At 44.4% G+C, this 24,399-nt stretch overlaps 1 protein-coding gene across 1 annotated transcript in view; it reads right to left on the reverse strand.

Moving 5' to 3' along the window:
* TPO (thyroid peroxidase) overlaps positions 1-24,399 on the reverse strand; it is a 300,270-nt gene that overhangs the window by 257,285 nt on the left and 18,586 nt on the right. Inside the window, exons 3-4 of the mRNA XM_088448842.1 lie at positions 21,224-21,354; positions 2,489-2,621 (exon numbers count right to left, since the gene is read on the reverse strand). Of these exons, the coding sequence (XP_088304968.1) occupies positions 2,489-2,621; positions 21,224-21,354 (264 nt within the window). The remainder of the gene's footprint in view (positions 1-2,488; positions 2,622-21,223; positions 21,355-24,399) is intronic.

A 24,399-nucleotide genomic window follows, 5' to 3' on the forward strand; every position in this document is an offset into this window, starting at 1 on the left:
TAGGAGCTGCATTGCGCAAGTGTAGGAGCTGCATTGCGCATGTGTAGGAGTCGCGTTGCGCATGTGTAGGAGTCGCATTGCGCATGTGTAGGAGTTGCGTTGCGCATGTGTAGGAGCCACATTGCTATGTGTAGGAGTCGCGTTGCGTATGTGCAGGAGCCACATCGCTATGTGTAGGAGTCGCATTGCGCATGTGTAGGAGCCGCATTGCCATGTGTAGGAGCCGCCTTGCCATGTGTAGGAGCCGCATTGCCATGTGTAGGAGATGCATTGCGCATGTGTAGGAGTCGCATTGCGCATGTATAGGAGTCGCATTGCGAATGTGTAGGAGTCGCATTGCGCATGTGTAGGAGTCTCGTTGCGCATGTGTAGGAGCCGCGTTGCGCATGTGTAGGAGCCACATTGCGCATGTGTAGGAGTCGCATTGCGCATGTGTGGGAGCCGCATTGCGTATGTGTAGGAGTCGCACTGTGTATGTGCAGATAGCCACATTGCATATGTGTATTAGCCGAATTGCGCATTTGCTTCATCTGACACAAATAGACGGCAAGGGAGGTATCATTTTAAATATTTAAATGCTGATTGCTGTGACCAATATTCATCAGTGTAAAGAAAAACAGAATATGGGGCCTCATTCAGCAAGGATCACTGATGTGATCGTGGCTGCAATCTCAGAGCTCTCGCACGGACAACATGCAGACGCCCACTTCCATAGAACCACTCTTCCTTCGTTTTCAATATTGCTATAGAGCCACTCCTATGGAAATGGAAGAGCAAAGGACCTGATTCAGAGCCGGATGCTCTGACAGAGCGCTCGCTCTGAATCAGGGCTGGCCTTCTTGTTTTTTAGAGCGGCCTCCTGGCCGATCGCATAGATGTGGGTGACCATCGGGTTTGCGACGAGACCGTTGTGGTAGGGTCTCGTTGCCGCAAGCCCCAGAGTGATTTCGGCTCTCACAGAGCCGAAATCTCTCCCACTAACATCGCTCGTGATGTCAGTGGGGCCGCCCCCAAACGGAGGCGTTCACATGGGAACGCTTCCGTTTGGGCAGCCACTCCCCCAGCCCGCCCACCAAAGGGGGCGTGCTGTCACTCAACATTGACAGCATGCCCCCTTTGGTACGAGACCCAGAGTGACGTTGCTATCCGGGCCTCGCGCATGCACACGACGGAGCCGGCTCCGTCGTGCGCATGCGCATTGGGCCACCATCGACCCGCTTGCGAGCAGGTCTGAATCAGGCCCTGAGTACCATATACGGCTTCCTCAATAATACTTCTTTATGAAAATGTTGACATTTTTAATGAGGCATGACATGGACATTTTACCTTCCGGTGGGTAAACTCCTTACTAACACACCTTCCCACCCCTCTCAATTATGCAGAGATTTAATTCATCGCACCCTCTTAGATTTTTAGAGTTTAAGGGATCTGTGTACTAATAATATAATAATGATTATTATGCATCGATCTTGCCGGGAATATTTTAGTTTTTAATGAAAATATCTCAGTTGTGTACCAAGGGGAACTTGCAGGGACAGCGGGTGCGGTAACCGCTGTCCCCACGAGTCATATCCCCGGCATTTAGGGGACATCTTTCACAGAAGTGAGAGACTTCCCCAGGGGGAAACTGACACTGAGCATGAGCACAGCGTCAGCTTCCGAGCCCGGGGGCTACGAGGAAGAGATAGAAAAATCTCTTTTGCCCCTGAAGACCCCATAGGCTTACAATAGTTTACACCATCTGAAGATGGTGTAAACTACCGCTACAAAACTCAGAAAAGCTTAGCTTTTTGGAGTTTATTACATAGGGGGCAGATCATAGTCCCCATTGACAATAATGGGGAATGCGATCTCAAGTAATAATAAGCACTTTGCAGAAAATTCTGTGAAGTCTCCCGCATTGTGCTATTAGTATATAGTAGGCACAATAAATAAAAATATGCAGAAACTGCAATTTCTGCATAATTTTATGTAAAAATCAGCTTGATACATAGGCCCCTTAATATTTAACTAATCCCCACTTGTCAGTTTTCCCGCATTTGTTTTGTAGCTTTCACTCAGGGGAATTTTTTATATTTTGAGTCAAAAAGATGCAATGACAAAAAGTTGCCTTGGGAAAACCACAAGACATGGCCACCCAGCTTTACCAGTGCTCTCACAATGTTTATAGACCTTTGGAAATTATTTTAGCATTTATTAATTAATTATGTATTTTTATTTCTTTTGCTTCTTATTAGTAATATTAAAAAGTGGGAGGCACATATAGAAACCGTTGTAATTCCTACACCGTTCACCTGATTTGGATGTAATTACCCTCAAATTAAATCTGAAAGTCTGCAGTTAAAACACATCTTGTTTGTTTCATTTCAAAGCCATTGTGGTGGTGAATAGAGGCCAAAATATGAAAATTCTGTCAATGTCCCAATATTTATGCACCTGACTGTAGATATATATATATATCTTGGAAATTATAATTGTAAGTGCTTACCTGTTGTTGCAGGCTCCTGTGATTAGTCTGTACTTTAACGCCAGGCAATTGTTAGCACAAGGTGGCGGATTATATTGGAGGATACAGCCAGTTATATTTGCAGCTATACTGAGGACATAAGAAGATACCATTTCTGAAATGAAGAAAAATATTCCTTATAGATTATGATTGTACTCATTTATTTGTCAGATCTTCAACTTTAGAAGTATTTATAGCTGTACTGTTATAACAAGCTAGATAGTTTATTATACTGTCAATATCAATATGTCTGTGGGTGTTAGAAAAATTGACCGATATCCCAGCTACTTAATACATCCCCCAGTCTAGAAAGCCTGACAATGGGGTCTAATAATTATGTTAATTAACAGGGGCTGAACAGACCCCGATAACATTCTAACTCGACGCGAGCGCCGGAGCAATTCATCATTGATCTGGATGCGGAGACAGCTGATTTGAAAATCAGCTGTCTCCCCGTGTTTTTTTACTGCTTCTTTCGGAGCAGTGAGGCAAGTGCGCATGCATGACAGGAAGGAGCCGTACAGGGGCGGAGGCATCAGAAAGGATCCCTCTTCACAACCCGGGACTCCTTCCCATAGGGAAGGAGCCGAGTGCGATCCACAAGCGGGAGCACTCGCCATCTGAAGCATACAGGCAAGAGAAAGGATAGAGGAAAGGGTAGTGTCAGGGTTCGGCCTAGGATCGGCCATTACTCACCCCAGCACTGGCTTCCCCTGACTTCTCATGCGGTCAGACGTCATGTGTGGCGGCGGGTGACGTGCTGAGAATTTTGCCTTAGGTGCTCTTGGACTTCCATGTGTGGCTCCTTGTCTTGGTTTCCGAGGTTGCTGTCATGGGCGCCGCCATGTTAGTCTTTCTCACCTGACTGTTCCTTCACCAATGGTAGTGTAGTCTCGATCAGCTGATGCTCTTCTCCAATGAACTGCTACCTTAGGGTATATAACTGGGCTCTGGACACCAAGAAGTTGCCTGTGCAATGTCGTCACTTCCAGTTTATGCTTGTCGTCATTCTATTCCAGGTTCCTGTTCCATCATGGTACCACTCTCCCGTGCATTGTGACTCACAAGCTGTGTACTCAGGGCCTGATTCAGAGCCGGACGCTATTTGCGCTCGCTCGTTCAGAAAAAGGGGCCGGATATTTAAATAGAGCGCTCGCTCTTTGCGGTCTGTTGACGCCTCTATGTCTGAATGAGCTAATGAAACATGCGCTCGCTATTTTTTAAAATACGCCCCCTGGCCGTTCGTATCCTACGTCATCTCCGCTATTTATTATATTAATCGAGTACATCAAAAGGCGTATGAACTGCTCGCAGTGCTTGTGGTTGGATTTTCCTAAAGCAATCATGCGAGCAGTTCAGGCTAAAAGACAACCAAGTGACGTGGTCGATGACGCTGCTTTGCTAATTATGCACACCCTTAAAAAGCCCATTTTAACCGTTTGGCACGCCTGCGTTCGGATTTCCACTCCCCATTTTCAAGCACCTTCCCCTGTTACCACCCACAAACGCCTCATCCTGTCACTCAAAATAGCAGGCATTCGCTATTTTGCGAGCACACAATTTCCTACCGCAATGACTGGTTCGCGCATGAGTATTACAACCCATACGCATGCGCAGTTGTGCGAACATCGCTCGGAGCGACCGAGTGGCCGCTTACGAGCGGCTCTGAATCAGGCCCTCAGTACACATCATTGAGTACTACTACTGAACCACTCTTCAGTGCGTCTGGAGTCGCATGTTGTGTACTTAATACACACTACTAAGTACAACCACTGAACCAATCTCTGGTGTCTGGATTTGCACGTTGTGTACTCAGTACACACTATTGGGTACAATTGCTGAACCACTCTCTGGTGCGTCTGGATTCGCACACCATGTTCTCAGTACATCTCCATCCAAATTATATCTCTGTGTCCACCTCCTGTACCAACGGTGTTCCAGTATCCACACTCCGTGCAACCAGTGCTCTGCCAGTCAGCTCCATCACCACCCTCCTCCAGTGCCAGCAAAGCATCCTACTCCTCTGTGGATCTTTCCTTTGGTTTCCCATTGTACCACTTCAGCAAACAATTCCCTTTTTGCCTACTCTGTACCTGTGGGTATAGAATCCATACTCTCAGTGGGCCACAGGGGTATACATTTCTCCATTTCCCACTCGTATGAGATACCTGACCAAAGGACCGCGACCTGCTTGTCGATGAGGAGAACGTACATCCAGGCACCTTGCCACCGATTTCTCCCTCAACCCAGGACCACAGCTTTCAGCCCCTCAGTAGGGCATTCCTTGGAGTCAGGCATGACAGATAGGGGATGGGAGAACCACAGGTAAGAGCAATGTTCCCAACTACAGTCCTCTGATAACCCCAAAGGCTGGTACACTCTAGACAATGTCTAGTGTGTACCGTTCTCCTTAACGAGGGGACCTGGTGTGGTGCTGGCATCGACAAGTGCGTACACACTTGCCGAGGCTGGGAGTGACGGTGTGACAGCGGGGGCCATGCTGCAGTCAGCTGCATGGCCCTGCTGACGATATAACCCATCGTGCCTGCATTCAGGTCCAATGGGTAATGTCGCTGTCGACATGCGGGAGCGCTCATCGTCAGCGACATAGTGGGTACACACTCCCCGATGTGGACAATATGTTGTCTGATCTGCTGGATCGGCTGACATATCGTCCAGTGTGTACCCGGCATAACAGTACATGTTTCTAAGTCTCCTAATAGAAACAGGAAAAATTGTTATCTCCAGCCGAAAATCTGTTACAATCAGTAATTAATACACCTATGCTCCAACAACGAGTATGGAAAACATGCACTGTTAGGGTTTCCTGAAGACTGGAATTACTGCATTTGCAAAATTTCCTACTAAAATTCCAGACTTGGACCCATAGAAAAGTTGTGGCAAGAACTAGAACTAACACTTCATACTCAAAAACAAGTGTCATTGAGTGAAAGCATGAAGAAGTGCATAGGTGCATGCAGGTGGGGTTCTGAATACCAAGAAACCCCCCCCCCTCTGCCGATCAATAAGTGTAGTGCGGACTGCAGTGAGTGCGGTCCGCACTACACAGTAACAAGCACGCCGGCGCCGGGTAGTACAATGTGTGGCTAATATAAAGAAATATTTATTAAGCCATCTCACAATCCTATGGGAGCACAAGACACTGTGCCATCTATGCAGGCATTATTGTAGACACAGTAAGTCTGAATGGTAAATTATAGGCAATATAACAGACACGGAGGTCTGAATGATAGGATACAGTGTTACCCTTTAAATGGAAAGAGCAGTCATGGTCGGCCTGTGCACCCGCCTGACCATCCTCCTTGATGTCCTTTGGACGCGCGTTTCGCCCGTGGTGGGCTTGTTCACCAACACATAGCGAACAGACCAGCTGTTCTCACCTTTTATACAGCCTGTTGGCAGGACATTCCAATCCCATAATAGCAGAGAGTCCTCATCTATTGGTCCACTAGCTCACGTGACCCCTTACTCTGGGTCACGTGTGTCGGACCAGCCATAGATCATTAGGCAATCTCTGTTAGTAATCATACTACGTACTTAGGTTAAATGGAATCCCTGTGCTTTGTACAGTTAACTCCCTCATTGCTGTGATTCTAATAAGTATCATAGGAAGCCGCATAAAATTAACTCCCTTATTGCTGGTGTGTCTCAGCCAGCGCTATGGGAGGAAAGTGGGACGGGTAATATATAGAAATATTATGTGCATCCGTGATTAGTCTTAAAATAAAATCCAATCACAGAGTAAATAGTATTAGTAAACATATGAACAAATGATCTCTTAGTGTAAATATCTAATTATGGGGAAGGAACAGAGAAGAGGGAAATTGTTCTAGATATAACAGAAATACAATGGAGATTAATCTTAGGTGTATAAAAAGGTAAGTTTGATCAGTAGGACTCCGGTAATCTACCATAATATAGATAAATCCAACTAAGTTTGGCCCATTGAGTTGTAAGTGTAAGTGTTCCTAGTACTTCTGTACATCATAATCTAGAGGTATACACCTATTTAAACCAATATCATTTCCTCCTTCTCTCTAAGAAATGAACTAAGTACCAGAAGAAAAATTCCTGAAAATCTGCCGAGGAATCTTCCCAGATATCCCTACAGAAGATATACAACTAAAAAACTGGGGGGACGACCTCTATAAACTAAAATCTGTTCTACAGAGACAAATTCGAGTCTCATGGGACATCACTACTTTGGAGAATTACTCTAAACATAAAATTACACCACGAGGTCTCAGACCCAAAGTATTTCCGACATTCAAATTGGCAACTGAAAATCTAATAAAAGATTGGGAATCTACATTATTAAAATGTTCCAACGATCTAATGTCCATCCTAATCAAACACAACCATCTTATTTTAGATAGTTGTGAAAAAGAAATTGAAGACCTGGGGAAGAAATTAGAAAGCTGGGAGAAGGATTTGAATTTTCAAAGAAATTTTAAAAAACAGAAAAAAGATCTTGAAACATACGAACTAAGCATTATTGATCGAAAGAAGAATAAATTTAATAGGGACAAAAAAGACTTCCAAACTGGTAACATCTTCAGATGGAATAAACTAGAACAGAAAAAACAGACATCAAGATCCCAGGAATTTTACACATCTTCCAAAGCGGAATCTTCAGGAGGGGAAGACTTTAGTGAGGACAATAGGATCAATAATCCAGTATATAGAGGTGAGATATACAACGACAAACCATCATCTTCTCCTTTTTTAGGAGTAGGCAGAGGCCCAAGAGGCCGACAACATCCAAAAGGAAGACGAGGAGGGGGAGGAAGAAATCCAGGAGAACAGAATTGGGACCCCCAGATAACACCCAGATACTTCACAAGAACGTGGAAAGGGAAATAGACATGGGTAATGAAAATTTACAAATTATTAACTTATCCCAAAGTATCTTAAATGAAGGTGAAATTAAAATCCTATCAAAAGGTTTATCCTTTTCACCCACCAGATCCTTCAACCGTTTTCTATGGGAAAAAGATCTGAAATTGTTTGGAAGAAAATTACTTCTGAAAAAGTTCTTTGCCAACAAAGAGTACATCTTGGAGAATATGGAAACAGATATGACGGTCCCACAGTCTTTATCACAAACCTTAGATGAACAAGACCGTGTGGCATTAAGAATTTTTGAGGATTTGGAAGAAGAAAATACACCTATAGCCTCCTTCAACCCATCAAAACGACCCATGTGTAAAAAGCAATCTGAATTCTTTCCTCAAGAACAAATTTGCCCGGAAGTCAGAATATTCCAGGAACTTGTATCCCGTGACTTAGATAACCTATATAAATCCAATATGAAAAACAAGAGAATCCATGGTAACTTAAACAATAAAGAAATGCTAATACTGAAAAAGATGAATGATTGGCATGACGTAGTAATAAAACCCTCAGACAAGGGGGGCAATATTGTGATCTGGCCCACGGACATGTATATCAAGGAGGCACTACGTCAATTGGAGGATGAAAAATGTTATAAGAGAATTCTCTTCAATCCAACTGACAACTCCAATATCATCTTGAACAGAATACTGGATAAAGCTCTTCATGATGGTACAATACTTAAATGTGAGCATGATTACCTTAAAACATCACATCCTAAAACAACCACATTTTACGTTCTGCCCAAGGTACATAAGAACATGACTGAACCACCCGGAAGACCTATTGTATCAGGGATAGGTGGAGTATCAGAGAAGGTGGGCAAATTTGTTGACCTACATCTCAGACATCATGTCCTTGGTTTACCTTCCTACATCCAGGATACAGCAGATGTGCTGCGAAAACTCAATGATGTCAAACTTGAAGAACATCATCTCCTGGTAACATTAGACATTGAATCATTGTACACTAGCATAACACATGAATTGGGACTGAAAGCTGTGAAATATTTCCTTATGATGGAAGGATACAGTGTTTTCCATCAATTCCTTTTGGAATTATTGGAATTCGTGTTAACTAGAAACAGCTTTACTTTTGGAGACCACCATTATCTTCAAATTAGGGGGACAGCAATGGGAGCATCTTGTGCTCTGACATATGCTAATCTATTTCTAGGGTGGTGGGAAAAAGAGAGTTTTTTGTGATGAGAACGACAACCTTACGAAGCATATAACTTCGTGGTGGAGATACATAGACAATATCATTATGATCTGGGAGGGTGATGAGGATTCTTTGATGATATTCATTAGAACTCTAAATACTAACAACATCAACCTCAAACTGACACATCTCATTAGTAGAAAATCAGTTCCCTTCCTGGATCTTAAAATCTATAATGATCCTACCGGCATGATTCAGACAGAACTCTTTCGCAAAGAAACTGCCACAAACAATCTATTACACCAAACAAGTGCCCACTTTCCCCCAACTATTGAGAATCTACCCAAGGGTGAATTCCTAAGACTGAGACGGAATTGCTCGGATAAAAGGATTTTTGAAGAAAAGTGTGTGGAACTCACTGTAAGACTCATGGAAAGAGGATACAGTAAAAGATCTATTAAGAGAGCTAAGAGGTACACGTCTGATTTACCTAGAGAACTACTCATATTTCCAAATAAAGATCAAAAGGTGAACAAGGCCCAAGATAAACTCCGCTTTGTTGGGGATTTCTGCAAAGAATGGAGGGAAATACAGGGAATTATTTAAAAACACTGGCATACTCTACATCTAGATAGAGACTTAACAGAGATTCTGGGAGATAAAGTTTCCATGAGCTGGAGACGATCCAAGAATCTACGGGATGGGCTAGTGCAGAGCATGCCAATATATACTTAAAACCAACAAAATAGAGGATAAATTTGGTCAGACATTACACATTAAGAACTTTATGAACTGCAACGCGATAGGAATAATCTATTGCATAATCTGCAGTTGCAATAAAAAATATGTGGGCATGACTTCCCGGGCCTTCAAACATCGAATCCTGGAACACATTGAATCTGTTAGAAACGCATCTTCCGATTTGGAGAAAAACAGGAAATTGACATCGGTAGCCCGACATTTCCTGAAACATCATCAAAGATCGAGTTCAGATTTTAAAATCTTTGGCTTAGAAAAAATCAGCCTGGGCATACGTGGAGGAGACATGGTACGTGAATTGCTTAAGAGAGAGAGTGCTTGGACATACAAACTGGGAACACTAAGGCCCTCATTCAGAGCCGTACGCTCTGAGCAGAGCGCATGCTCTGAATGAGGGCCGGCCTCCATAACTATGGAGCGTCCTCCTGGATGCTCGTATAGCTGTGGGTCACCACCCACAGCCGATACGAGCGTGCAGTTTGAAGGCCGCGATGGTCTTGACCATCGCGACCATCGAAACTGCGAGCCGGAGCCTGCGGTTGAGGTTTTCAACTGCAAGGCCCGGAGTGATTTTGGCTCTATCAGAGCCAAAATCACTCCCACTGACATCACTAGTGATGTCAGTGGGCCGGCTTCTGACGGGAGGCGTTCCCTTAGGAACGCCCCCGGCACGCCCACCAAAGGGGGCGTGCTGTCAATCAACATCGACAGCACGCCCCCTTTGATCAGACACAACGAGCGAAGGAAAGTCCTTCGCTCGTTGCGTCTGGCGCATGCGCACGACGGAGCTCCCTCCGTCGTGCGCATGCTCAGTGCAGAACATCGACCCACTTGCAAGCGGACAGCCGCTCGCGAGTGGGTCTGAATCAGGGCCTAAGTCCTGTAGGCCTAAATGAAACTATTAACTATAGTGCCTTCATTGAGTAATGAATATTTAACATCGTTAATTTATTACGATGATACTATTGTTTAATCACTAATAGGCATCCAGTGATCTAGAACAGAGATGATACACTATTTCACGAGAATCTGTCACTATGTCTCTTTGGGACTCTTACACTATATTTTTTCTCATTTTCCAACTTTTGTCCTTGAGACTTCTTTTCCTGTCACATAATTTGTAAGTTCCTATATTTCTATACACTTTGCAATTATCATTATAACTTGGATAACTCATATATATTTTTTCACAGTATTGTCACAATTTCTCCATTATAAATTATGATTGACCATTAGGATACACTACATGCACTTTATTATCTTAACCTCTCCTGTAATAATAATTTTTTCCATGTATGCAGCAGTGACAGGAAAACACGAATTCCAGCCTCTGCAATGCTACGCAACAGAGCTTGAAACCAGCCAGTACTGCCACATATAGCTACTACATTTGCTTTTCTTCCTTGTTCATCTCACGTTATGTATGATTTCAATGTTCATTCATCATCAATGTCTCGGATATATGATGGATGTCTTGTAAAAGTGCCTCTATAGTGAGACTTTTAGACCCTTGGATTAACACTAATTGTATTCATCTGTAATCTATACATTTTTATGGGTACTCTCATTATAGATTTTCAGGAAGGACTCTTGCAATGATATTATCATGAGTCCTTCTGCTGATACAATGTAATAGCAGATACCCAGTGTACTTATTCACACCCTCTAATTACATTACGCTAATTTACCATTCAGACTTACTGTGTCTACAATATTGCCTGCATAGATGGCACAGTGTCTTGTGCTCCCATAGGATTGTGAGATGGCTTAATAATTATTTCTTTATATTAGCCACACATTGCTGATTACATACGGACACTGGTGCTATGTGTGGGCATATATGTACAGGGGACAACACATTCTGAGATTCCTGGTTATGGCAATAAACATGGTAGGTGCGACTATTGGAGTAGATTTCTATACACCATATGTAAACAGCACCACTAGTTCCAAAAACATATAGGGATGTCCATGCATTATATTCCGATATAGGTACAAACGGCACTTTAATATATGTCACATTGTAAAAACATACCTAATTTAGGGTGAAAGGTATATCATATCTTACTATTCAGACCTCCGTGTCTGTCATATGGTATCTTATCACTCCGACCTTTGTGTCCATTATACTGTATGCATATATGGTACAGCATCCTGTGTCTTTATGGGGGTGTGAGAGAACTTAACGATCATTTTCTCATATTAAAATACACACTGCTGACCATAAGCTGACATTGGTGCCATACGTGTGTATATATTTGTGTTGAGGGAATATATACTCTGAGATTTATGGTTACGGTAACGTATGTGGTAGGTGCGACTATTGGTGCAAATATCTACACACCACATGTGAACAGCATTATTAGCTTCTAAATATCTTAATATGTCCATATATGATTTCTGATATAGGAACTATCATATACATGTGATACATTTTATAGCTGCACTGTGGTACATGGAATATTGAAATCATTTACCCAATATACCCAATATAGGGTTTGATATAAGAGCATCATCGTTATTTTGTACAATACATTCGCCCCCTTTTTACATAGTGTGGTATTCACACATCTATAAGACATTGAATCATATTTGAATGATGTGATTGTAAAGCCAGGGTTTTGAAAAGCACAAAATCTTGGGCAAACATATCCTGTCTCTATATCATTGGCAAAAAATCTTAAATTTTGATTCAACTATTTGGTAATGATAGCCTTTTTATCAAGATTTCTTGGTTGGATATAAGTTGTTTTGTGTTGTTTGTTATTTACATATACTTTGGGATTATTTTAAATACTATAAATAAAAGTTATATTTTACGTATGTATAAAATAAGAGTGCCCCACAAAGAGAGCCTACTTTTCTTCTTTTTCCTGGATATATCTGTATCTTGGCTCTGGGGAGCACCACCAATAAGAGCGACTTAGAAATCCAAAAATAAAAAATAATTTTTTTATATTTTTTTGGATATCATCAGTGATAATATTGGTTAACGAAATATTTGAGAATATTGAATTTCTGTGCGGAGATCATCTTCTCTTTTTTCCATTGTACTCACCATTGACTTCAAAGATGTCCACCACGTGCCAATTACGGCTCACGACGTCATCACCCCGCCCCCTTGGCTGGCTTATATATAGCCAGCGCGAGACGCCACTCCACGCCGTCCACTCAGTCCATCGGTGGGGAGGCAGCAGAGAAGAGCTGCAGAAGACAGAAGACGCAGGGGAAGCCCTGGATGGGCGGCAGCCGGGAAAAAGAGCTTAAAAGCTGCCCCGCTCCAGGTGACGACGCCGTAGAAGTCCTGGGTGAAGCCGGCACCCCAGGTGAAGGTGCGTCGTAAAAATGTTTTTTAAAAAAAACTGTCTTTTTTATTTTAATATTTATTTTGCAGGGGAATTATAGGTACCAGCAGGCCCTTAATGCCCCACCTGCTGGTACTTGTGGTTCTCCAAGTGCCAATATGTGGGGATGCCTGCTGGGACCTGTAGTACTACTGCAAAAGACAATATTTATATTTTTATATGCACCACACAACACAACCCAGCACCCACTGCCAGGGGTGCTGGGGATAGCCCCGGGCTATTAGCCTGGGCTTGGGGAGCCCTGGAGAGGGGGACCCCTTTATTGGGGGGGTCCCTAACTCCCCAGGGATCCCCGGCCTGGGCTGACTAGCGGTCAGGGGTGTTGCTGCTGCTGGGGGGCCCGGGGAACGGGGAAAGGGCTCCCCAGGCTGTGGCATCACCCCCGCTAGAGTCTGGTGCTGGTTCTGGTAAATACAGGGGGACCTTACGCATTTTTTCCCCCTGTATTTCCAGAACCAGGGCCAGCTCAGAGCGCAGTGCTGGTTGCGCTGAATACAGGGGACCCCTCATCATTTGTCCCCCATATTTTGGCTACGAGGACTGGTTCTGAAAAGCCTAATGCTGGTTGTGCTTAATACAGGGGACCCCTACATCATTTGTTCCCTGTATTTAGCACAACCAGTACAGGATCTTTATAGCCCAGCGCTGGTTGCTTTCGGGGGGTGGGCACAATTTTTTTTTCAGATTTACAGGTGTTCCATTGGACAGATTGGCTACAGGGATACATAGGTGAGTATGTGAGATAGTGTGTGCACGTGTGAGTACACGTGTGTGTGCATGTATGTTTTAATAAAATTTTACTTTTCTACGGTGTGTGTGTTCTGCATTTTTTTTATTGCTTTTGCTGCGGAACTAAAGGTACCAGCAGACCCTTAATGCCCCGCATGCTGATACTTGTGGTTTGCCAAGTACCAGCATGTGTGGGAGGCTTGCTGGGAACTGTAGTTCTACAGCAAAAGACTATTCAAACTTTACTTGCACTACACTTTACATAATCAACCTGGCACCCACCGCCCAGGGGTGCTGGGGATAGCCCCGGTATATCAGGGTGCCCTGGAGAGGGGGAGCCATTTTTTGGGGGGGTCCCCAGCTCCCCAGGGAGTCCCAGCCTGGGCTGACTAGTTGCCAGGGGTGATGCTTCAGCTGGGTGTCCAGTGAAAGGACTCCCATGGCTGTGGCAACACCCCCCCCGCTAGAAAGGGTCCGGTGCTGGTTCTCATAAATACGGGGGGACCCTATGCATTTTTTCCCCCTGTATTTCCAGAACCAGGGCCGGCTCAAAGCCCAGTGCTGGTTGCACTGAATATGGGGGACCCCTAGATCATTTGTCCCCTGTATTTTGGCAATCAGGGCTGGTTCTGACTAGCCCGGTCCTGGTTGTGCTTAAGTACAGGGGACCCCTATGTCATTTTTCCGCTGTATTTAAACACAACCAGGACTGGCTGTTAAAAGCCTGCTGCTGGTTGTGTTTTGGGGGGTGCACCTTTTTTATTTTACACATAAAATTTTTAATATAGATGCGTTGATGGATCTCAACTGTTGCCTTCATGCATCTTTGACTTATTGATTTTGTTTCATGCGCACCACCAGTGAGCCCTCTGTTGCCCACTGATGCCCCCTTTGCACTGAACTGCTGATACTGCTCTGACCACCGCTGCTGCTGCTACCCCACATGCCTACAGCCACCTCGCACTCTGATCCTCCCAAACCACCTCCTGTGCGCTGTCCCCTATTCCACCTTCATTAGTGTACCATTATGTTGCCCTACCATTTTGATGAAGGTGGCACAGTTTGCTCATCCAAACCCTGATAGTTAATACATTTTAAAAAAGCTATGAAATTCCATAGACAAAAAACCTTACAGTTTCACATGTCTCATTAAAGCTGCTTAGACATGATCTAAAAATTCACAAAATTTCTGCCACTCAAACTCCAGAAAGCAATGAGATTACGATCATTAAGGCTGACGCCTTAATGGACATGTTCCTTGCATAATACAGATATGGTATGCCATCATACCCTGTGGTTAACTACAGATTCAGAAGTCTCACAGAGTGAGATTGCTGTCACTCACAAAATGGTGGAGCTGCTAATTCACAGAATTGTGTGCTTGGAATACAGACATGCAGTCTATGCAACTGAGGTCTGTGCAGAACATACAGCTGTGCAGATGGGATAAGAGTATGGTGGATGGGGAAACAGAGGCAGAACTATGGGAGACAATGGAGGCACCTGCCATCGGGTGCCAGCACTGAAGGGGCACCTACTCCATTGAACATAATACATTCACCATACTTAAGGCTATTTTATATTAGTGTTTTTGTGCATATGTAATACATAGATAGATAGATAGATAGATAGATAGATAGATAGATAGATAGATAGATAGATAGATAGATAGATAGATAGATATGCACAATATATATTTTCCCTTTTTTTTTTAGATGGACCACCAAATTAACACTTGCCTCCGGGCATCTGGGATGAACTTACACCACTGTGGCGGAAGGAGACATAGCGGTGTGGGCAGACAGAATGGCGTGTAGAGGGGAACATTAGGCAGTACAGATGGGGGCAAGCCAAAGTGATGCAGATTGGTAGAAAATGGTGCACATGGGGGGAGACAGAGTGGCACAGTTTGGGGGAACAGAGTGACATGAATGGGGGGTACAGAGTGGCATGGATGCGGGAAGACAGAGCAGCGCAGATGGGTAAAGCCAGATTGGTGTGGATGAGGAATACAGATTAGCACAATGTGAGAACACACAACAGAAGGGATTGAGGAAGACAGATTGGTGTGGATGGGTGGGAAGACAGAGTGATATGGGTAGGACGGGAAAGACAGAGTGGCAGGGTTGGGAGGGACAGAGTAGTGCAGATGGAGGAATAAAGAGTGGCAGAGATAAGGGGAAGAACGAGTGACATGGCTGGGGGCAAGGCAGTGGTGCAGATGGAAGGAAACACAGTGGCACGGATGCAAGAAGACAGGGCGGTGCACATGGGGAAAGACATATTGGTGTGGATCAGGGCATGCAGGCTAGCACAGTTGGGAGAACACACAGCTGTAGGGATTGGGGAAGTTATAGCAGCATAGAGCAGCATAGACTGCATGTGTGTATTCCAATGAGCACACAATTCTGTGAATTAGCAGCTCCACCATTTTGTGAGTGACAGCAATCTCACTCTGTGAGAGAGCTGAATCTACCGTTAACCACAGGGTGTCATGGCATACCATATCTGTATTACGCAAGGAACGCGTCCATTAAGGCGTCAGCCTTAATAATTGTAATTTCATTGCTTTTTGGACTTTGAGTGGCAGAAATTCAATAGGTTTTGTGAATTTTCAGATCATGTATAAGCAGCCTTAATGGGACATGTGAGACCGTAAGGTTTATTGTCTATGGAATATATATATATATATATATATATATATATATATATATAAAATTTGTGGCTAGATTTTTTTTTTATTGGTTCGGTAACCAAGGATTTGGAAACCCCCTTTTTCAAAACCCTGCGTTTGCCACTGGAGTGACCTATAAACATCACTGTCAGATGCTAATCAATAACACAGGTCTGCTATGAAAATGCTTTTTTAACGAATTTATGTGATACTTATAAATTTTTGGCTTGTGAACACGAAAATGACTACCGATTTTGCATATCACATCACGTTTTTCTGCAAAATGTGTTTTTATGAATAAGTCATTTTTTTCATATTCTTTAAAGTAATACATGTATTCTGCCTACATTTATTATAAAACATTGTCTTAAATGAATTCAGTCGGTTGTATAGAACGTCGCAATTCAGTTCTCGTCATAAAACTTCTCCCTGCCCAGTGCCAGATTAAAGGTCCACATGGGCCTGGAGCTGAAATTTACATACTCTCTAAAGGAACATTGCACACACACAACAACTACAAGGTGAGCTGGTGAAGGTGAAACCAAATACAACAGATGCAACATAGTTTTGCCCTGTGCCGGCTCATTTTAACCCCTGCCTAAAAAAAGATTAGAAATTGGAAAACATAATGTTATCAAATCCAGTTTAGTAGATCCAAATAAAGTTTTACTTCCACCTCTACATTTAAAATTAGGACTGATGAAACAATTTGTAAAAGCACTGCCTAAATATGGAGAAACTTTCAAATATCTTTGCACCAAGGCCCTGATTCAGAGCTGGACGCTCTGACAGGGCGCTCGCTCTGAATCAGGGCGTCTTTTTTTTTCTTATGGAGCTGCCTCCTGGCCGCTGGCATTGCTGTGGGTTGCCACACCATCGCGACCATTGGGGTTGCGACGAGACTCTTGTGGTAGGGTCTCTTGGCCGCAAGCCCCAGAGAGCTTTCGGCTCTAACAGAGCCGAAAGCTCTCCCACTGACATCACTTGTGATGTCAGTGGGGCCGGCCCCAGACGATAGGCGTTCTCATGGGAACACCTCCGTCTGGGCAGCCGCCCCCCAGGCCCGCCCACCAAAGGAGGCATGCTGTCACTCAACATCGACAGCACGCCCCCTTTGGTGTGAGACCCGGAGCGACGGATTGCCCGTCGCTATCCGGGTCTCGCGCATGCACACGACGGAGCCGGCTCCGTCGTGCGCATGCGCTCTGGGCCACCATTGACCCAGTTGCGAGCACTCGGCGCTTGCGACCGGGTCTGAAACAGGCCCCAAATTCCCTAACCTATTCGATGCTAAACTGAAGGAAGGCATTTTTACAGGTCCTGACATTAGAAAGTTAATAAAAGATTCACATTTCGGGTGTGTGATGAATATTGTGGAACTTTTGGCATGGACTTCGTTCAAACAAGTGATTTAAAAATCTCGGAGACTACAGTGAAGAACAGGCTGAACGGTTCCACCAAGACGTTAAAGATGTAGAAAGAAGATACCAGGGTCGTTGGGACTTCAGCATGATGGCTGACTACTGCTGGATGATACACAGAGACGACACAGAAAAAGCTTATAAGCGAAAAGTGACAAAACGAAGTTTAAAGACAAAAAAACAAAATATTAACAATTTTTTCAATAATTATGTTTTTGTTTCTATTATTGTTTGATTTTATTGTTAGTTTTACAAAAACACAGTGACATCTACACTTCTTCGTATTTCACAATAAATATCTCAAAAACAATTAAACTTCTTGTTTTTTCTTAAAAATGTATGTTACCCCCCGTTATAGGTAAATGTGATGTGGTAATTTTTGTTTAATATACTATTTCTTGATGTATACAGGAGTATAATTAAGAATATAAAAGTATTATTAAAAATGCTTTCAATACCTTAAATTTCACAGACCTGTGTAATTGCAGGAAATGTTTATGAACATAACGATGATGCTAACAATTACTGTACTCAAGTTGCCAATTTCTGTATTGGCTCAAATAGTACCTTGGGTGTTATATAACTTATTAAAAAATACGTGAAATAAATATGAAAATGTGTTTTATTGGTTAATTCAGAGTACATTTTATAAAACATAGGGTTTGATTGGAGGTCTGGTAAAATTCTCAATGTAATAGTGCTTGTAGGTATAGTATTGTAGGTGCTTAAATAATGCATTGTTATTATACAATATTATGTATGTTAGTAATGCATGAGGTAAACTTTTTCAATTGCTTTATCGAACAAAGGGCCTGATTTAGAGACCAGACACTAATGCGATCGCAACTGCGTTTCCATATGCAGCGCAGTTGCAAAAATATGCTAATGTTAGCAAAGATCACCTGAGCATAAAAACGCCCATTACTGCCTTCTCACCTGCGTGCGACTATGCATACCTACGTAAATATCGGTAACATTGAAGTTCATCGACGGCCATATTACCCTTGCGGAAGGTCTGACCACTTCAGCCACGCACAGCTGCGTATGCAATTAATTTATGCACGCCCACGTAAGGGAGATCAAACGGCCAGACACGCGTGCGTTTCGCTAACCACCCCCTGTCAACACCCCCAAATGGTCACTTCCTGTCAATAAATCTGCAATGGGCTTCCGTGGCCTGCGTGAATGCATGGTGATTACACTGCTGCCTCGCGATGCCCTGCGATGCATGCGCAATGGCAAACAATCGCTCGATCTGCGTGCGATTTATTGTTGCGTTCATCTCTGAATCAGGCCCAAAATCCATATGACATTTAACAAGAATAGGTTGTGTGCATTTACCATCATTGTGCCCCTCCCCTTGGACTGTAGGCTCTCATATCCTTCCCTCTATTTTACCATCATCTCCTCCCACAGCTTACAATGGCACCTATACCTTGTGCCCTGCCGCCCTGCTGCTAATTTGTATATTATGACTGCTGATCAGTGGCATAACTATGGTATTTGGAGCCCAGGGCAAGATGAAAAATGGCACCCCCCCACTTTGTGGGCGTGTCGAAAAGTGGGCGTGGCCATGTGCCACAAGGGAAGTGGCCACTGAAAAATGAGGGCGTGTCAACATGATACGCCACTATTTCTTGTCACTCTGGGAATATTCCTTTCCATTCCATGTGCACCTGAATGCCCTCAGTAGTAGTGCCCCTTATGCAGTGCCCATATATAGTACCCCCAGTAGTGCCCCTTATGCAGTGCCCCTTATACAGTGCCCCCAGTAGTGCCCCTTACGCAGTGCCCCCAGTAGTGCCCCTTATACAGTACCCCAGGAGTGTCGCTTATACAATGGGGAGTTTGACAGGGGCGGTACACCTGTAAAACCGTAATGCAGGTGTCCTAAGGCGAGCTCAGGGAGGACAGGCAGCTCCCGTGGAGCAGAAGAGCAGTGCCCCTTATGCAGTGCCAGTGGAAACCACTGACCTGAATGGCGGCCGTTCCGCTAGCACCTGCCCGACCCCCTCTAGTTATGCCACTGCTGCTGAGCAGCAGGGCCGCAACTAAGGGGGGGGGGCTGGAGGTGCACGGTCGGCTCCAGGGGTCCCAGCACTCTGTCAGCTCTTAACAGGGCTCCTTTGGCCTAATTACCATAGGCCACGCCCCCTACATGACGTTATTTGTAGGCATGCCCGCATGGCACGCCTCCCAATAACATCAGGCTGGGGGAGCCTCACTAGCTGGGATTCCTCCAGCCCTCTCCCGTCACTGAATGGATGCCGGGCGCATACGCACAGCATCTATTCAGGCTTCGGGGTCCGGCACCGCCGCACAGCTGCAGCGGTGGGTGTCCCCAACCTCACTATTTGACCACCCGCAGGCCACTTCGGCCCACTGGTGGAACAACGGGACAGTACTGTCCCGTAGAAATGGGGATGTTGGGGAGGGGAGCGCCCTCTATGGGTGGCACCCCTCCCCAACCGCACTGGTCGAACAGCCCTAGAGGCGGCCCTGGCCGCCAGTGTCCTCCGGCCCGGCTCCACAGGGAGGCTCCAAGCCGGACGCCCATTGAGATTTTATTACCAGCGGGGGCCCAGCTCCTTCTCAGCAGCACCACGGTAGCTGGAGGCTGGAGTTCTCTCCTGATCTCCAGCTTCCGGCTCTCCCCACGGGCACTATGGGAGAGTCGTCATGACGTGTTCTCCCATAGTTCCGAGGAGCAGCCGGGTGGACCGGACAGCGGTAGATACAGGAACGGGTTTAAGGTAGGGATGTGCAGGCTCGGTTCTACTCGGTTGCGTTCGTTTTTTTTACCAAATCTTATTGGGTATCAGCTGTCATGAGTTTTGGATAGCCAATAAGATTCGGTAAAAAAAAACGAACGGAACCGAGTAGAACCGAGCATGCACATCCCTAGTTTAAGGTAGGTATTGTTTTTTTTTTTTTTTGTGTAAGCGGCACTACAGGGTCAATACTATGGGGCAATACCATATGGGCACTACTTCAAGGGCATTACTATGGGGCATTACCACATGGGCAGTACTACAGGGGCTTTATTATGGGGGCATTACCATATGGGCATTACTATGGGGGCACTACAGGAGTATTACTATTTGGGCACTACTACAGGGGCATTACTATGGGGGCATTACTATATGAGCACTACTACAGGGGCATTACCTCAGGGGGCTTTACTATAGGTGCACTGCTGAAGGGTGCATTACTATGGGGAATTACCAGGGGGGGTGCCAAATTACTGTTTTGCCTCGGGTGACTAACATCCTAGTTTCGGCCCTGGCAGCATTGTTTATAAACCTTGTCCACTTTGTACAATGTTCTGTTCTATAAGTCTCTTTTTTTCTTGTTTTGTTCAAACTGTTTTTGTTTTTTGTACATTGTAAGGCGTTGCAGACCCCTTGTGGCGCCATATAAATATATTATAATAATAATAATAATTGTGTAAATTTAGTCAGAATAGCAACATTTTCAACCCGTCAATTGCCTTAAAATATATTTTATTCATACATTTATTATTTACAAAAAATAAATTATCCTTTCATAAGAAATTACAGTTTGTGACCTGACACAATAGTTTAACTTAAAAAAATTAGTACCCAGACAACTACTGTATAAAAGGGAATTGTTAAGTTATGCTTTTTAAAGTAGATTTTTTTTAACATTATAAACAAATAATGAAAATAATTACCATTTGGCTGAATAGATGTATTGTTGGTTTTATTTTTCAGAGCTTGCACCATGCTTTTATTTTCAGTTCTAATATTTATTTCATTTTGCGGTTCTAAAGCAGTAATTCCTTTGTATTTATGGTCTTTATCCCTGGTAAAACAAAAATAATTATATTAGTAGCCAAATTTATTTAGAAAAATGTGTGTGCATAATTATATTTTGCTTTGTACAATATGGTCTCTTATTAAAGACAAATAATGATATTTTAATTATCTTATGACTAATTTCTGAAACTGTATAGTCTATAGAGATGGCAGAAATTTCAAACCAGTTTGAAATTTGATTGACATTCACCGTTTTGAGAGTCATGAGCTGAATCATTAGTATAAGCTCAGGGCTGTATTAAGGCTTGTGGGGGCCCTGGGGCAACTAAGTTGTGGGGGGCCCCACCAAGCCACATGGAGCCTACTCCCCCCACTCCACAAACTGAGCCTACCCCATCCTCCCCACGTGTGTGTTAAACACGTGCACACACATTTATATACAGTATATATATATATATATATATATATATATATAATAAAAACAATCGAAGCACAAATCCTGAAAGCAATTCAGTCCCAGTAATTTCAATAAATGATTCAACGTGGGTCCGTATGCACTGCCTCGTGTATTGGGCCGGCGTCTTCCCCACTATTCAATGATCCCTGTATCCACCAAACAGGTATATTAGATTCTAAAAAATAAATAGAACAGGGTGCGCCACATAGTGCATTATCTAAAACATTTTATTGAAAATATATAATCCTTTTAACATCTGTTATGAATGACGTACCAACGGAAGCAGCCAGACCACCGCAGGTATAAACAGCACGAACAGCCAAGTCTCCGGGATTAGCAGCTTGTTTCACCGGCAGGAATCATAACACATAGTAATCATGCTAGTCCACGCCCCTGCGTGTTTCATCACTAGGACTTCGTCAGAGGGCTGTGTGTGTATATATATGTGTATATATATTAGAGATGAGCGGTTCGGATTCTGTGGAATCTGAACCGCTCCGAACATTGGGGATCCGAGTCCACCCTGTTCGGGTGTTCAACGCCTGACTCGGATCCCCGTTCGGGGCCGAACGGCGACCGCCTGATGTCTGATTCTCACTAGAGAATCCGACATCAGGGCTCCTATTGTGTAGGGCAGAGCGCTGTGATAGCGGTCTGCCCTACACAGACACAAACACACAGCCGCCAGCGGCAGCTGTGTGTTTGTTACAGCAGCCAATGAGAGTCACACAGACTCTCATTGGCTGCTGCACGGAGGGAGCCGGCAGGAGCTCACACGTGAGCTCCGTCTTCCGGCTCCCTCCTCTGCGTGTGACAGCAGAGCAGACGGCCCGGGAGCGGGGATTCAGGTAAGTTTTTTTTTTTTACTTGTGCAAGGGCCGTGGCGCTACTGGGGTGGGGTCTGCTACTGGGGGGGTCTGCTACTGGGGGTGCGGGGGGCCATACTTCTGGGGGGGCCTGCTACTGGGGGGGGCTATACTACTGGGGGGGTCTGCTACTGCTGGAGGCTATACTACTGGGGGGGTCTGCTACTGGGGGGGTCTGCTACTGGGGGTCCATACTACTGAGGGGTCTGCTACTGGGGGGGCTATACTACTGGGGGTGTCTGCTACTGGGGGGGTCTGATACTGGGGGGGCCATACTACTGAGGGGCCTGCTACTGGGGGGCCATACTACTGGGGGGGCATACTACTGGGGGGGGTTACTACTACTGGGGGGCCATTCTACTGGGAGGGGCATACTACTGGGGGGGCTTACTACTACTGGGGGGGCCATACTACTGGGGGGGGCATACTACTGGGGGGGCTTACTACTACTGGGGGGGCCATACTACAGGGGGGGCATACTACAGGGGTGGCTACTACTGGGGCAGCCTACTACTGGGGGGTTCCTGCTACTGGGGCAGCCTACTACTGGGGGGGGCATACTACTGGTGGGCCATACTACTGGGGGGGCCATACTAATGGAGGGGCTGCTAATGGGGGGCATACTACTGGGGGGGCCTGCTAATGGGGGGCATACTACTGGGTGGCATGCTAATGGGGGGCATACTACTGGGGGGGCCTGCTAATGGGGGGCATACTACTGGGGGGCATTCTACTGGGGGCACTGCATAGGGGACCCTACTACTAAGGGGACTGCATAGGGGGCACCACTGCTGGGGGCATTGTGTAAGGGACACCGCTACTGTGGGCATTGTGTAAAAGGGTCACTACTGTGGGCATTGTGTAAAACGGGAACTACTGTGTGTCGTAACATAAATAAGAGACACTACTTTATGGTGTAATGTGAATTAGGCCCTATGTGCAGTGTAATGTGAATAAGATTGTGCACTGTGACTCCTTGGGCCGTAGCCCACTATGTAAACAAGTACTGTGGTTCTGCTGGCCGTACCCCACTGGGTGGGTGCACTACTTTTCATTTCTGCCACTGCTGTGAGGCAATATGTCATAAATGTGCTTTATACTGTGGTGTCTGTGTCGTTGTGCCGCTGCTTTGTCGCTTAGTAACCAGTCAGCTCACTGCAACCTTTGGCCAATAATGTTGAAAACAATATTATAAGCTGTGATATGGTCTAAATTGACTGGAAATTAATGTTATTGAGGTTAATAATACTCTAGGAAGAAAAAAAAGACCAATTTATGTGATTTTAGCTTTTTTTGTCAATTTTTGTAAAAAAATCCAAATCCAAATCCAAATCCAAAGCCAGTCACCGCAGTTTGGCAAATCCAAATCCAAAGCCGGACGACGAATTAGAACCAAATCCAAATCCGGCAAAAATGGTCCGGCGCACATCCCTAGTATATATATATATATATATATATGTATGTAGCAAACGTATATACTCTATAAAACATACAAACACACACACATACTATACAGTATACACACACATAAAAACATACAAACACACTAACACATATGCATACACAGTATACACACACTAACACATATACATACACAGTATACACACACTAACACATATACAATCACAGTATACACATACAAACACACTAACACATATACATACACAGTATACACACACATAAACACATACAAACACACTAACTCATATACATACACAGTATATAAACACATACAAACACACTAACACATATACATACACAGTATACA

The sequence above is a fragment of the Taudactylus pleione genome, unplaced genomic scaffold, assembly GCF_031769625.1.
Source record: "Taudactylus pleione unplaced genomic scaffold, aTauple2 ptg000468l, whole genome shotgun sequence".
NCBI lineage: Eukaryota > Metazoa > Chordata > Amphibia > Anura > Myobatrachidae > Taudactylus > Taudactylus pleione.